The sequence below is a fragment of the Macadamia integrifolia genome, chromosome 13 (genome assembly GCF_013358625.1).
Source record: "Macadamia integrifolia cultivar HAES 741 chromosome 13, SCU_Mint_v3, whole genome shotgun sequence".
Classification (NCBI taxonomy): Eukaryota; Viridiplantae; Streptophyta; class Magnoliopsida; order Proteales; family Proteaceae; genus Macadamia; species Macadamia integrifolia.
In genome coordinates, this window is record NC_056569.1 from 25,742,927 (window position 1) to 25,754,969 (window position 12,043).

At 38.1% G+C, this 12,043-nt stretch overlaps 1 protein-coding gene across 3 annotated transcripts in view; it reads left to right on the forward strand.

Moving 5' to 3' along the window:
* Positions 1 to 12,043, forward strand: part of LOC122059578 (calcium permeable stress-gated cation channel 1-like) — a 30,850-nt gene that overhangs the window by 16,032 nt on the left and 2,775 nt on the right. For all 3 annotated transcript variants that reach the window (XM_042622444.1, XM_042622447.1, XM_042622445.1), the window contains exons 7-10: positions 3,602 to 3,721; positions 3,840 to 3,920; positions 8,723 to 9,063; positions 11,093 to 11,338. In XM_042622444.1, coding sequence (XP_042478378.1) covers positions 3,602 to 3,721; positions 3,840 to 3,920; positions 8,723 to 9,063; positions 11,093 to 11,338 — 788 coding nt within the window. The remainder of the gene's footprint in view (positions 1 to 3,601; positions 3,722 to 3,839; positions 3,921 to 8,722; positions 9,064 to 11,092; positions 11,339 to 12,043) is intronic.

Sequence of the window (12,043 nt, forward strand, 5' to 3'; positions counted from 1 at the left end):
GTCAGTTTATGCATGCTCCCAAGAGTGGGCACTTGGATGCGGTTTAGCACATCCTCCGGTACTTGGAAGTCCTCTCCAAGAAAATGACTACTTTTTGCCAAGCATAACCACATGATGATAGAAGGTTTTACTGATGCAAATTGGGCTGGCTCAGTCTCTGATAGGAGATCTACATCAGGCTATTGCACATTTGTAGGTGGAAACCTAGTTATATGGCAGAGCAAGAAGCAATCTATGGTGGCTCGGTCTAGTGTAGAGGCAGAATTTAGAGCCATGGCTCATGGAGTGTGTGAGCTTCTCTGGTTGAGAAGATTGGTCCAAGAATTGGTTTTTGATACTGAGGCACCTATGAGGCTTTATTGTGACAACAAAGCTGCCATAAGTATAGCCCACAACCTTGTACAGCATGACAGGACAAAGCACATAGAGGTGGACAAACACTTCATAAAAGAGAAGATTGACATTGGTTATATATGCACACCTTTTGTGAGGACTGGAGATATCTTCACAAAGGGTCTTCTTCATCATCAGTTCAATTCTCTGTTGTCCAAGCTGGGAATGTATGATATTTATTCTCTAGCTTGAGGGGGAGTGTTAGAGATATTAGTTATGTTACTCTAAGGGTAGTTTAGTAATTTCCCTCCTTAGGGAGGTATCTGTAATATCTTGTAAATATGTTAGTAAAGAATATATTGGTGTTAGTGGGACTTAACTCACTACAAACTATTCCAACATACCATCGATTTCTCCTCTTCTCCCTCTTATACTTCTCCATCTTCTTCCTCCTCATTTCTCATCTCATTGCTCCTCTCCACTCACATATTCTAAGTAGGAAGTTATTTACTTACTTAGGAGACTCATGAAAATATTTAGAGATTGCAAGAAGGATCTCTATATGGTCTTTATTCTTAAAAAAAGCTTATAGTAGAGTGAGATGGATGAGTGGCGATGCTAGGAACGATAAAGTTAGGAATAATCATATTATAACTGATTTGAGAGTAGCTCCGATACATGATAAGCTACAAGAAATTCAACAGAGGCTTTTGGATGCTCCAGTACGGAGGAGTGATTTGATTCAGATTGAAGGAACTAGAAGAGCCAAGAGCAAACTTAAAATGACCTTAGGAGAAATGGTGAGGAAAGACGTGCATAGCTTAGGCCTTATATTAAGTATGGCCTTGAATAGAGCTTATTGGAGGGCAATGATCCATGTAGTCAACTCCATTTAGTTGGGATAGGGCTGAGTTGTTGATAATGTAGGATGTGGTTTCCAGTTTCCAGTTTCCAGTTTCCAGTTTCCTTGCTTAAGTTTACTTCAAGTTTCCTTGTTGGAGTTGACTTCAATTCTAAGAGTCCATATATGTAACTAGTTGATTAAGAGAAACACATAATTGAATGAATGGAAATTTGAGGAGTAAAGAAATTTGTGTGGTGCGTACGGTTCTCTTCTCTTTCTTTCCTTCAAATTGGCTCCCTCCTATCAGGTCGATTCATTTCTGTTCTCCTCTTTCTTTCCTTTTCTTCCCTATTCTTCTTCCCTGTTCTGTTTTTTGACTTTACATGCAGCCCTACGTGGTTGGATCAATCTTCTATGATCCTTCCTTTTTCTTTCTCAGATTTTAGGAATAAGCTCCCTACCCCAGGGTGATTCAAAAGTTAGGATCTTAGATCCATAAGCTCCCTCTAATGTGATATTCGAATCAATCTCAGAATTGGATTTTCTCTTTTCTGCCAGACCTGGGTTCAGATCTTCTATGTTTAATCTTTCAATTTGCTAATAGGTTGTGTTTGGAAGGCCTAAGTGTGTGATATCTAGCCTTGAAATTTATTGCAGAATTTCATGCTTCATTGATTGGGGTGAGGCTTGCAAAGGAGAAAGGTATTTTCCATTTATGGATTGAAAGTGATTCTAAGGCAGTTGTCTCTTGCATTCAGAATCAGTGTATTTCATGGAGGTTTTTGCAGCAGTGGCTTTTCTTATCTCCTTATCTGTCATCTATTTGTTGAAAAATATCTAACTGCTATAGAGAAGTGAATCCGGTTGCAGATCTCTCCTAGCCAAAACAAGTGTTGTTTCTCAAATGTCACTGTCTTGGTCAACTCATCCTTCTTTTGTAAGGTCTCAAATGTCACTGTATTTATTTAGCAGATAATTTTCAGCTTTTGTCTCGAGGGGTCTGCTGATGGCAATGCCGAAGGTGGTCCCTCAAGTCAAATGAGTTTAGTCTTGGTCTTTGCGGATGGCAATGCCGAAGGTGGAGTGTCAAGTCTGGAAATGTGTGGACTATAATCCTGTAAATCCATTTTATTTATTTATTTTATTTTTTTATTTAATATACTTTTTGCTGACCTTTAGCCAAAAAAATTTGAACTCTGTCAATCGAAATCAGCAAGAGTCTCCACTGGTTTATTGTTCTTATCATGGGACCATGGTTTTAGGTATCGGTATTGGTCCGTACCAGCTGTATCGGATGGTTTTTCCATCAAAGATACTGATACGGTTCCATATTTTGACAATTATACCCTCTGTCGGTAGGTACGTACACCGACCCAGTATCGGCCAGATATCAGTATTGGTGTCGTCCGATGCCTATACGGATCGGCTGATACGGCCAATCCGAGACCTACACCTAAATTCCTGCGGAAGAAGAAGACCAATCTTTGTATTTACAATTAAGACCCTATTTTTTCCAGCATTGCACAAATGCACGTTGTTTCTAAATTCTGTTCTAACTTGTTCCCAGGCCATTTGAAATACAGATTGGTCCTTCACTTTTGGAGTTAACACTATTCTGCCATTGAGTCTATTTGTCCCTTTTTACTTATTTTCATTTTTGCCACTATACTCTTGATTTGAGCTTTATAGTATTCTTATGGGCTCACAATGGTTTCAAACCAGGGTTTTGTGTCCCGGTATTGCATTACTTCAATAGTTTGTCAGGAGCAGCTGTTGAAGCAAAGAAAGAAATTCAACCTTGCTTAGAACTCTGCTTTCCAAACAGAACCGATGGAAAGGAACCTTCACAACCTTCACATAGGCATAAAGAAGCTGTATGATGATTTAGTGAAAGCCTGTCTGGATTGTCTTATATGGTTGTTACAACCCAGTTTCGGCAATCCAAATCTAGTCTCACAATGAAGATAAGGAGATGGTGCTGATTGAATAACTCTAATCAGATATCCCTCATTTGTGGATATTTTGAGAAGTGTTCTAGGGAACATTATGTGATGATGGCTCTAAGCTATGTCTCCATTATATAGTGATACTGGAGAGTAACCCACCAAAAAGAATTACTGAGTGAAATGCCAAAGATGTAAAGAACAAATTAGTTGAAGACAGCCATCATGGATGTGCAATTTTTATCTCCAAGTCTTGCGGAAACTGAATGCTTCTCTGAACAATTCTAAAGTCTGATTTATCAAATGCTTATGTGGTCTAGATAGAAGGAGAGGGAATCATATATAACCACTAACATAATTCGCACTTACACTTTTCTTTTTCTTTTGGTTTAATATTTGCACAAGTACAAACAGTTCCATATTTTAAATATTTGTTACCAAGGGGGAGAAGATACTTTATGCTTTCATCCTTAATTCTCAGGTTGTGTACGATGCTAAAAAACTTGCCAACTTAGTGAAAAAGAAGAAGCAGATGCAGAACTGGTTAGATTACTATCAGCTCAAATATTCTAGAAATAAATTGAAGAAGCCATCTATGAAGGTATGGTTACATTTTGTAGTTACTTGGAATTTCATGTAACATTAAGATATGCATTTATTGTTCATGTTGATACTATGTTATTTCTCACTTTGAAATTGTTTCTTGATTCATTGAACAGACTGGTTTTCTTGGTCTTCGGGGAGAAAGAGTGGATGCAATTGATTTTTACACAACTAAGATTGATCAATTATCATCAAAGGTAAGTCACTAAGCCCCATGCAATTACTAATATCTTTGACTCTTCTGTAGAAACCTATCTTTTCCCCTGGAATAAACCCTGATGATCATAATTTTAATTCTATGCCATGATGTCTTCTTTTGATTTTTGGTTTTCTCCTACTCTAGCTAATTTAAGTCCTGTATGGCATGAATCTCCAAGCACAAATATGATGAATCCTCTTGATATATGTTCTTCTCCTTCAAATAGTCCATTTTGGCTACCATTATTGATGCAGTTATATGTAGAGTTATTTAGGAATTTTTTTTTTATTCCTTTTATTATATTGATAGAGTTGGGAGATACGGCTGTGGAGTTCGATTTAAACTCTACTTGTCAATGAGTTTGAAACTTTGAATAAGCTTACTTTTTTTTTTTTTAAATAATATTCATGTACAACAACAACAACTACAAAAACAACAGCAAAACTCTAAACCTTTCCCAACTAAATGGGGTTGGCTACCATCTATGCAAAGTTTAAGTATTCATGTAAAGCATCATAATATTCAGATTGGATGAATCAAATTTGAGTTTACGTCGTTGGCTGCCAAAGCTGCAAGTGCACATTTTGGATAACCTAGAGGGGGGGTGAATAGGTTATCACTAGTGGATTTAAATTCTTTCGCCTTTAAAGCCTCAAATGTGTGATTTTAAATAAAATGCGGAATATAAAACACAATCGTATTAGTACACAGAGATTTATAATGGTTCGACTCAACTGAGTCTAGTCCACTCCCCTCAAGATTCCCTTGAGAGGTGTTCCACTAGTTCTTCCCATTTAATACAATAGGTGGAGAGAAATCACCTTTACAAACTTTTGTAAGGATAAGAGAAGTTCGTACAATCTCTTTATAGGATGAGAGAGTCTTCACAATCTCTTTTAAGGATGAGAGAGTCCTTACGATCTCTTAAAGATGAGAAGGTCCTAAGCATGTCTAAGTGAAATCTAGTACTTGTGTAAATAACAAACCCGCTCCTAGAGTTAAACCAATTCTTTAATGCAAAACAACTTTTTATGAAATAGAAAAGTAGGATGTTATCTCGTATGGTGTATGTATGATATGCAATGAATAGAATATATGCACCTTGATGTCTTCCCGATGCTTGTAATGAAATGCTAAATAATGGAGAAGACTTGTATAGAGAGGCTAAGTTCCTTTCTGGAGATATGCTCAAATAGCAAGTCTAGAACTCAAAACATATAACTTGTTTCCCTTCACTCTAGTACTCCAATAAAAAGGCACTTGGGTGAGTAGTATTGAGTGTTGTTTCTTTACTTATAATGAGGGGTATTTGTAGGGGTGAATGAGGTTCTATTTGGTCAAGAAACACTCTCTAACGGACATGTTTAGGCTCTTCCGATTGACCACCACTTATAGCCATTCAAAATAGAGCCATTGGACTAGCCGTTGGATGCTTTTCGGGGCAGTCTGGTTGACCGGATGCATTGACCTGTAGGGTTCTAGTTGACCAGATTTTTCCAGTTCGAACCGGATTGGTTCGGATAGAATGGGTCGTAGCAGACTGGATTCAGATAGAGTGTACAAAAATAGTCATAAATTTCTCATACGATATCAGATTGATCCGATTCCAATTGCTTTGGTTTCAAACACTACAACTTTATACAAATGCACGTAGTGAAGTTATTGTGGAGTGCGTGTTTGTTACAACATACTTAATATTATAAGTCTTCATTTAGACTTCTTGTAGAAGGTCTTCAATGTTGTCCAAGCATGTCTAAGTCGTAGTCTTCAAGGTCTTGATGCATTCATCAAGCCTTGTCATCTTGATGTCTGATTCCTTGAATTCCAATGTCATTGGTCGCTTCATACTCCCGCGCTTTCTTTTATTTTTATACTTCATCACTTCTTTACTTCTTTACTTCATTCTTTGTTATTTAATGATTTTGATCTTCCTTCCATTCATCAAATTTGATCTTTGATATGAAGTCTCTACAAGACAATCCTTAAAGGCAATATATGAGATACCTTCATATGTATGTTATCATCAAAACCAACTATAGGAATGTGGGTATGTCCCCAACAACACAAACTTCTCCCCTCTGTTTGAATCAATTCAGTTCTTGTTCATTCTCCCAAATATTCTTAGTGTTTTTCCTTTTCCCATGCTAACGGTAGTATAGAAACTGAGTTGAGTGACTTACCGACTCATCATACAAAGTTGGTTTACCCTAAAATTTTGGGTCTGTTGTGAGAACTTTCTTCTCCCCTCTCTTTGAATCAATTCAGTTCTTGGTCATTCTCCCAAATATTCTTGCTTTTCCCTTGCTAACGGTAGTGTAGAAACTGAGTTGAGCGACTTACCGACTCATCATACAAAGTTGGTGTACCCTAAAATTTTGGGTCTGTTGTGAGAACTTTCTTTGCAGCTAAAACTCGGTGCTATCTTGTACCAAAAAAAAAAAGGAAAAAAAAAAATCGGTGCTATCATACCGCCAAGTCGAGTTTTAGCAGATTACTTTTGAAGTTGCTGGATCCTTCAAGTGCTTTCCAAAATCAACTGGTCGTCAAGAACCGACCTCCCTCTGATCAAAACCCTCCTTGATGAGTTCGACAACTTGAGATTTACCGCCATGCTCTCACTATGTTGAACTCTATTATCTATATTTACAACTATGCTGCATTAATCTGTGTTTTATTTCATTCATTCTCCTCCCTAAAAGTAAATTTTAGAAGTATCCCCTCTTCAATTTTTTATTCCTATTTCATCCTTTATTTTGTTTCTTACTTAAAAGGGGTGCGCTTGAGGGACCTAAATGTTGTCAATTTTTACGAGCTTGCCACTGCTCTTTAAAACTTGTGTTTGATTATCTTTGAGCCCATAGCAATCCATTATCAGGGTATTGAACTTGGGATCGCATCAATTATGTTACCTTGGACACTTCAAATAGGAGTCAAATCTGTGTCTTGACACATTTTTAGTTGGAGTGGGAATGGTGAAACTGGTGTAGGCAGATAGGGGATATTCTTATCATACTATAGTGATGGCCCTAAGGTTAATAATAAATTGGCTTAAGAACATATATGAGGGCGTGGTGACTACTGTGAGATCTGCAAGAGGTCAAGGTAAGGAATTCCCAATTATGATTGGGTTACATCAAGGATCGGCCTTAAGCCCTTATCTGTTTGCACTTATCATGGATGAGACGATGAGTTATCCAAGAGCATCCTAGACGCAGTCCCTTGGTGTATGTTTTTGGTCAATGATATCATTCTAGCAGATGAGACTGAAGCAGGGATTAACGCTAATTTAGAGGTATAGAGATTTACCCTAGAAGCAAGAGGTTTTAAGATTAGTAGATCGAAGGCGGAGTATATGATGTGTAACTTTAGCCAATCTATGATGGATAATGATATGGTGAATATTAAGGGGAGAGAGATTATACAAAGCGAGTTTTTTAGATATTTGGGGTAAACTATAAATAAAGATGGTGTGTGATATAGAGGATGATGTTTCTTAGAGAATTAAAGTAGGATGGATGAAGTAAAGTGGGGCGTCCAGAGTGCTATGTGACCGGCGTATCCCTTTAAAGCTTAAGGGAAAGTTCTATAGGACTGTTGTGGGTCCAACTATGATGTATGGGGCGGAATGTTAGGCAGTTAAGAAGTGTCATATATAGAAGTTATGTCTAGCGGAGATGAGGATGTTTATATGGATGTGTGGCAAAACTAAAAAGGATAAAGGAATGAGCATATTAGAGTTGACTTGGGAGTTTCCCCGATTAACGATAAGCTCTCTGAAGTCATTTGAGGTGGTTTGGCCATGTTCAATGGAGGCCTGAGGACGCCCCAGTAAGGAAGAGTGATTCAATTCAATTTCAAGGAGCTAAAGAGCTAGGGGTAGGCCTAAAATAACCATAGACGAAGTGGTGAGGAATGATATGCTTAGTCTCGGCCTTATCCCAAGTATGACCTTGGATAGAGCCTATTGGAGGGCTATGATTCATGTTCCAGACACTATTTAGTCGAGTTTTTCCTGCCTTGTGCGTTGGACCTCTTTCCTCTTACTCTCACTGGTATACTGTCATCATCTTTTCATCTCTCTCCCCCCCTATTCTATGTTCCCCCTCCCCCCCTGGTTTTCTTTATTGTGTTTTGTATGGATCCATGTAGCCAACCCCATTAAGCTGGGACAAGGTTGAGTTTGTTGTCATCGTCGTCGTCGTTGTTGTTGTTGTTGTCGTCGTTGTTATAATCAGTTTTTTCCCTCCTTTTTTTCCAAAGGGAGTTGGGGAGAGGAATAAAGAGAGAGAGAAAGAAAGAGAACATAAACAAAAAAATGATGTTCAAATAATTTTGAAATATATAAAAATTATAGGTGGTTTTATATCTCCTCAGTCACTTATTCTCTTTGTTGATGTTTAACTAGTCTGATGCTTCAGGTCAATTTTCAGGTTCTGAACCAAAATCCATATTTATGTGACATAGAGCTACTTTAAATTCAATGCAAATGGGGATAGTAGATTCCTTCATGGAGGTCGGTCTTTATGAGGTGTTTTCTGTTGTTCCCTCTTAAATTTTTTATTGGAATACGGAACTTGATCAGTTAGTCTCCACCCTCTCTTTTGTCTGTGAGCATTAGGATTGAGTTTTAGATTTCATATTGCATTTTGATTTAGAATGGTTGTCTCCAAATTTTAGGATTGAGTTGTATTTAAAAATGGAGTGTTGATACATTTGGACATTTTCTCTTATGCCGGTGCAATTTGGACATTGTTATGTAAACTGATCTTGATTCTTTTGGATCAAATGGTCTGTATTCAGATAGAGGCAGAACGAGACAGCATTAGAAACAACCCAAAGTCAATTATGCCTGCAGCGTTTGTCTCCTTCAAAACTCGGTGGGGTGCTGCTGTTTGCGCTCAAACTCAACAATCCAGAAACCCAACTATATGGTTGACTGACTGGGCTCCAGAGCCCCGTGATGTTTATTGGGACAATTTGGCCATTCCTTTTGTTAAACTCACAGTTCGGAGGTTGATCATAGCTGTTGCATTCTTCTTCCTTACCTTCTTTTTTATGATCCCAATACTCTTTGTCCAGTCCCTTGCAAATATTGAAGGAATCGTGAAAGTAGCTCCATTCTTGAAACCCATAATTAAAGTGTGAGTTTCGCTGTTTTCTTTCTCAAGTTATTATTTCTTTGCATGGTTTTACATTAAATATGGAATAAATGCTATGATCTCAAAATACATACAAACTTTACATCATTTTAGTTTGGTACTGTATACATATGCCTCAACTTAAAACCAGCTTGGCCCATGGTCAGCCTGGGATACCCTCAGCCAGCAGGGCCCAGGCAGGGCTGGGCTGGGTGGGCCCAAATTTCGACATTTCTATTTTAATGTGTCAGATTTTCTGTTGTTTACATTGTTGACTCCTACTTATGTATTTATCTAAATCAAAGGTTGTGTTCAATGTGAATTCTGATTCCTAATCAATTGTCCTGATCTTGCATACGTGTGTATATATATACATGCACATGTGTATTACATATTCTGAACCTAAGGTGTTTCCCATGACTACACATATTCCCGTGTTTTATTCATTTATTCAAGGAGAGCAAAAAACAATTAAAAATGGGAATGTGCAGGTGTAGGGTACACTGGAGGCTTAAGGAGCATTTCCCACATATATATATATATATATAGGGCAAGGGAACCCTGCCAGTCTAGCGTTCGCATAACCAGACACAACTAGGTGTGAAAATACCCAGCGCACACAGGAGCAGCTGGGTCTTTCCACGCCCAGCTGTGTCTGGGTTTAGGGAATGCTAGACTGGCAGGGTTCTTTTCTGCATATATATATATATATATATATCCCAGCCTGTGAGCTAATAAATGCCCAAACCAGGCCCTGAAAGTTTGGGGCGGGCCTTGGACAGGCATAGGCTTGTCTGGCCAAATTTGCACCCCAATTATAGCTACTAGGAAAGATCAATTTCTCATCTAGTAGTTATCACTGACCATTGGCCTTGCTCATGGATGGTAGTATGAGTGCATAATTACCATGTAGCATTGGAAGTACTAATTTTCAACCCACATCTACCCCAAAAGAAGAAAAAAAATGTGAGCCAACTCCTGACAAGCAGAATATACAAAAATACACAAGGTACAATACCGCTAGAAAAAGAATCCTGCTCTGCAATCTAAGCTCTTCTTCCTTTTTACTGTAAACCACCTAAATGTCGAAGTAGGCCCACTTGATATCTTGATATTTTGTTCTAATTGAACCCTAGAGGCTCTTCAGGTTTTTCTTTCTATGCAAAGGATCCATAAGATAGCCACATGGCATAGGCTTCAAAGTCCAAAGTGCTTTTCAGATTGGGGGCTTTTGCTTTCCCAATTTTCAGAAAGGATAAGTAAACTCGGAGAACAGGCACAAACCTAAGCAAAACATGTCTGTTATTGAGCACTACACAGTTCACGGATATGGCCACCGTGAGAACAGATGAGTCAGATTTATCCTCCTCTCGGAGAGATGGCAATAAAAATGACAATAATTAGGGATCTCACAGCCATGGTCTCAGAACTATTAATGTTACTGCCATGGTCAACCGTTGAGTTTGCATCCGTCACAGCTAATTAGTGAAAAAAAACTGTACTTGATTGGAAAGTTTCCCTTTCCAGGTCGGTTTGTAACAGGCTGCTTTCCTGTGTCCAGCAAGAGAACAAATATGGAACTCGCAGTGAAATTTTCAATTTTTTTTCTTTCCGTTATCCAACTTCCCCAATCAGAATTTGATGCGTAAACATCCCGATTTTGAAGTAGAGCAGGCATTTAGAAACATAAAGCCTGAGATCCATGAACAGAAAATTTCTTCATCTACCAACTCAAAACATAGATCAACTGTAGCATCTGCTCCCAGGAATGCTAACACCTCAGAAGTTTTGATGTTTGCAATCCTCAAGAGTCCAGTCATCAAAAGAACCTAAAAGTAGTTCCCAATTTGTAGGTCTGTTGAGATTTGCTTATCTTGAAACTGCTGCATTTCATTTCAGTACTTGTTACTTCTAACTAAAAAAAAAAAAAAAAACAAAAGGGAAGGAAAGAAAATTACCAGTGGTTACTTGCTCTGTTGCTCAATACCTTTTACTACTAATGCATACTGACAGTAATGTATTCTTCATGCAGGGGATTCATCAAGTCACTCATCCAAGGTTTCCTACCTGGGATAGCTTTAAAGATTTTCCTCATTCTTCTGCCAACAATATTGATGATGATGTCAAAATTTGAAGGCTTTATATCTCTATCAGCTTTAGAGAGGAAATCTGCATCTAAATATTATCTTTTCCTATTTGTTAATGTGTTTCTTGGGAGCATAATCACAGGAACTGCATTTGAACAATTACGTACTTTTATCCACCAGTCAGCAACTGAGTATGTTCTTTTCACCAATTACACACTTTTATCCACCACTCAGGCATTATTAGGTTTACTTGTTATCTCTGTGATATTTACCAATTTTTTTCACTTAAATTAGGCTCCCCTCCCCCCCCCCCTTCCTTAGTTCTTACAGCATAAGAAATTTTTTTTTATTGGTTTGAAAATCATCACCAGCTTGAGCTGCCTGAGTTCTCTATTCCTTCTGATCTAATATAGTCATTCTTCTTATCATATTGTTGAGGATAATGGATTGAGGCCTAGAAGTTTTCAGAACATTATATGGTAATCAGCTAACAATGAATAAGTAACGCATATTTTGTACACAAAAAACTATAAGCTTTTTGCCAAGTATCAGGAAGAATGCTTTGATGAGTGACTGAACAAAAAGATGGGGGAGGGCAGCTAAGGTTATCTGATAGGGAAATCCAATTGACCAGGCTAGAGGTAGGGAAATCAGTTGGTTGGAGGTGAAAACGAAGGGGAACTATAATATCCTTATTAATGGCCTGTATTGCTTCAGGCTAATTAGAGGACTCGAGAAGTAATAAGAATTTATGGCCTGTACCATCTTTTTGATAGTTGTTCTCTCTCCCCGCCCCCTGTGGCAGTCTATGGATCCTTAAAAGAAACTTATGTGAACACCCAAGGAACACCCAACCCTGTTCAGCCTTTACCACTTCCTCGGGGGTTTTTTTTTTT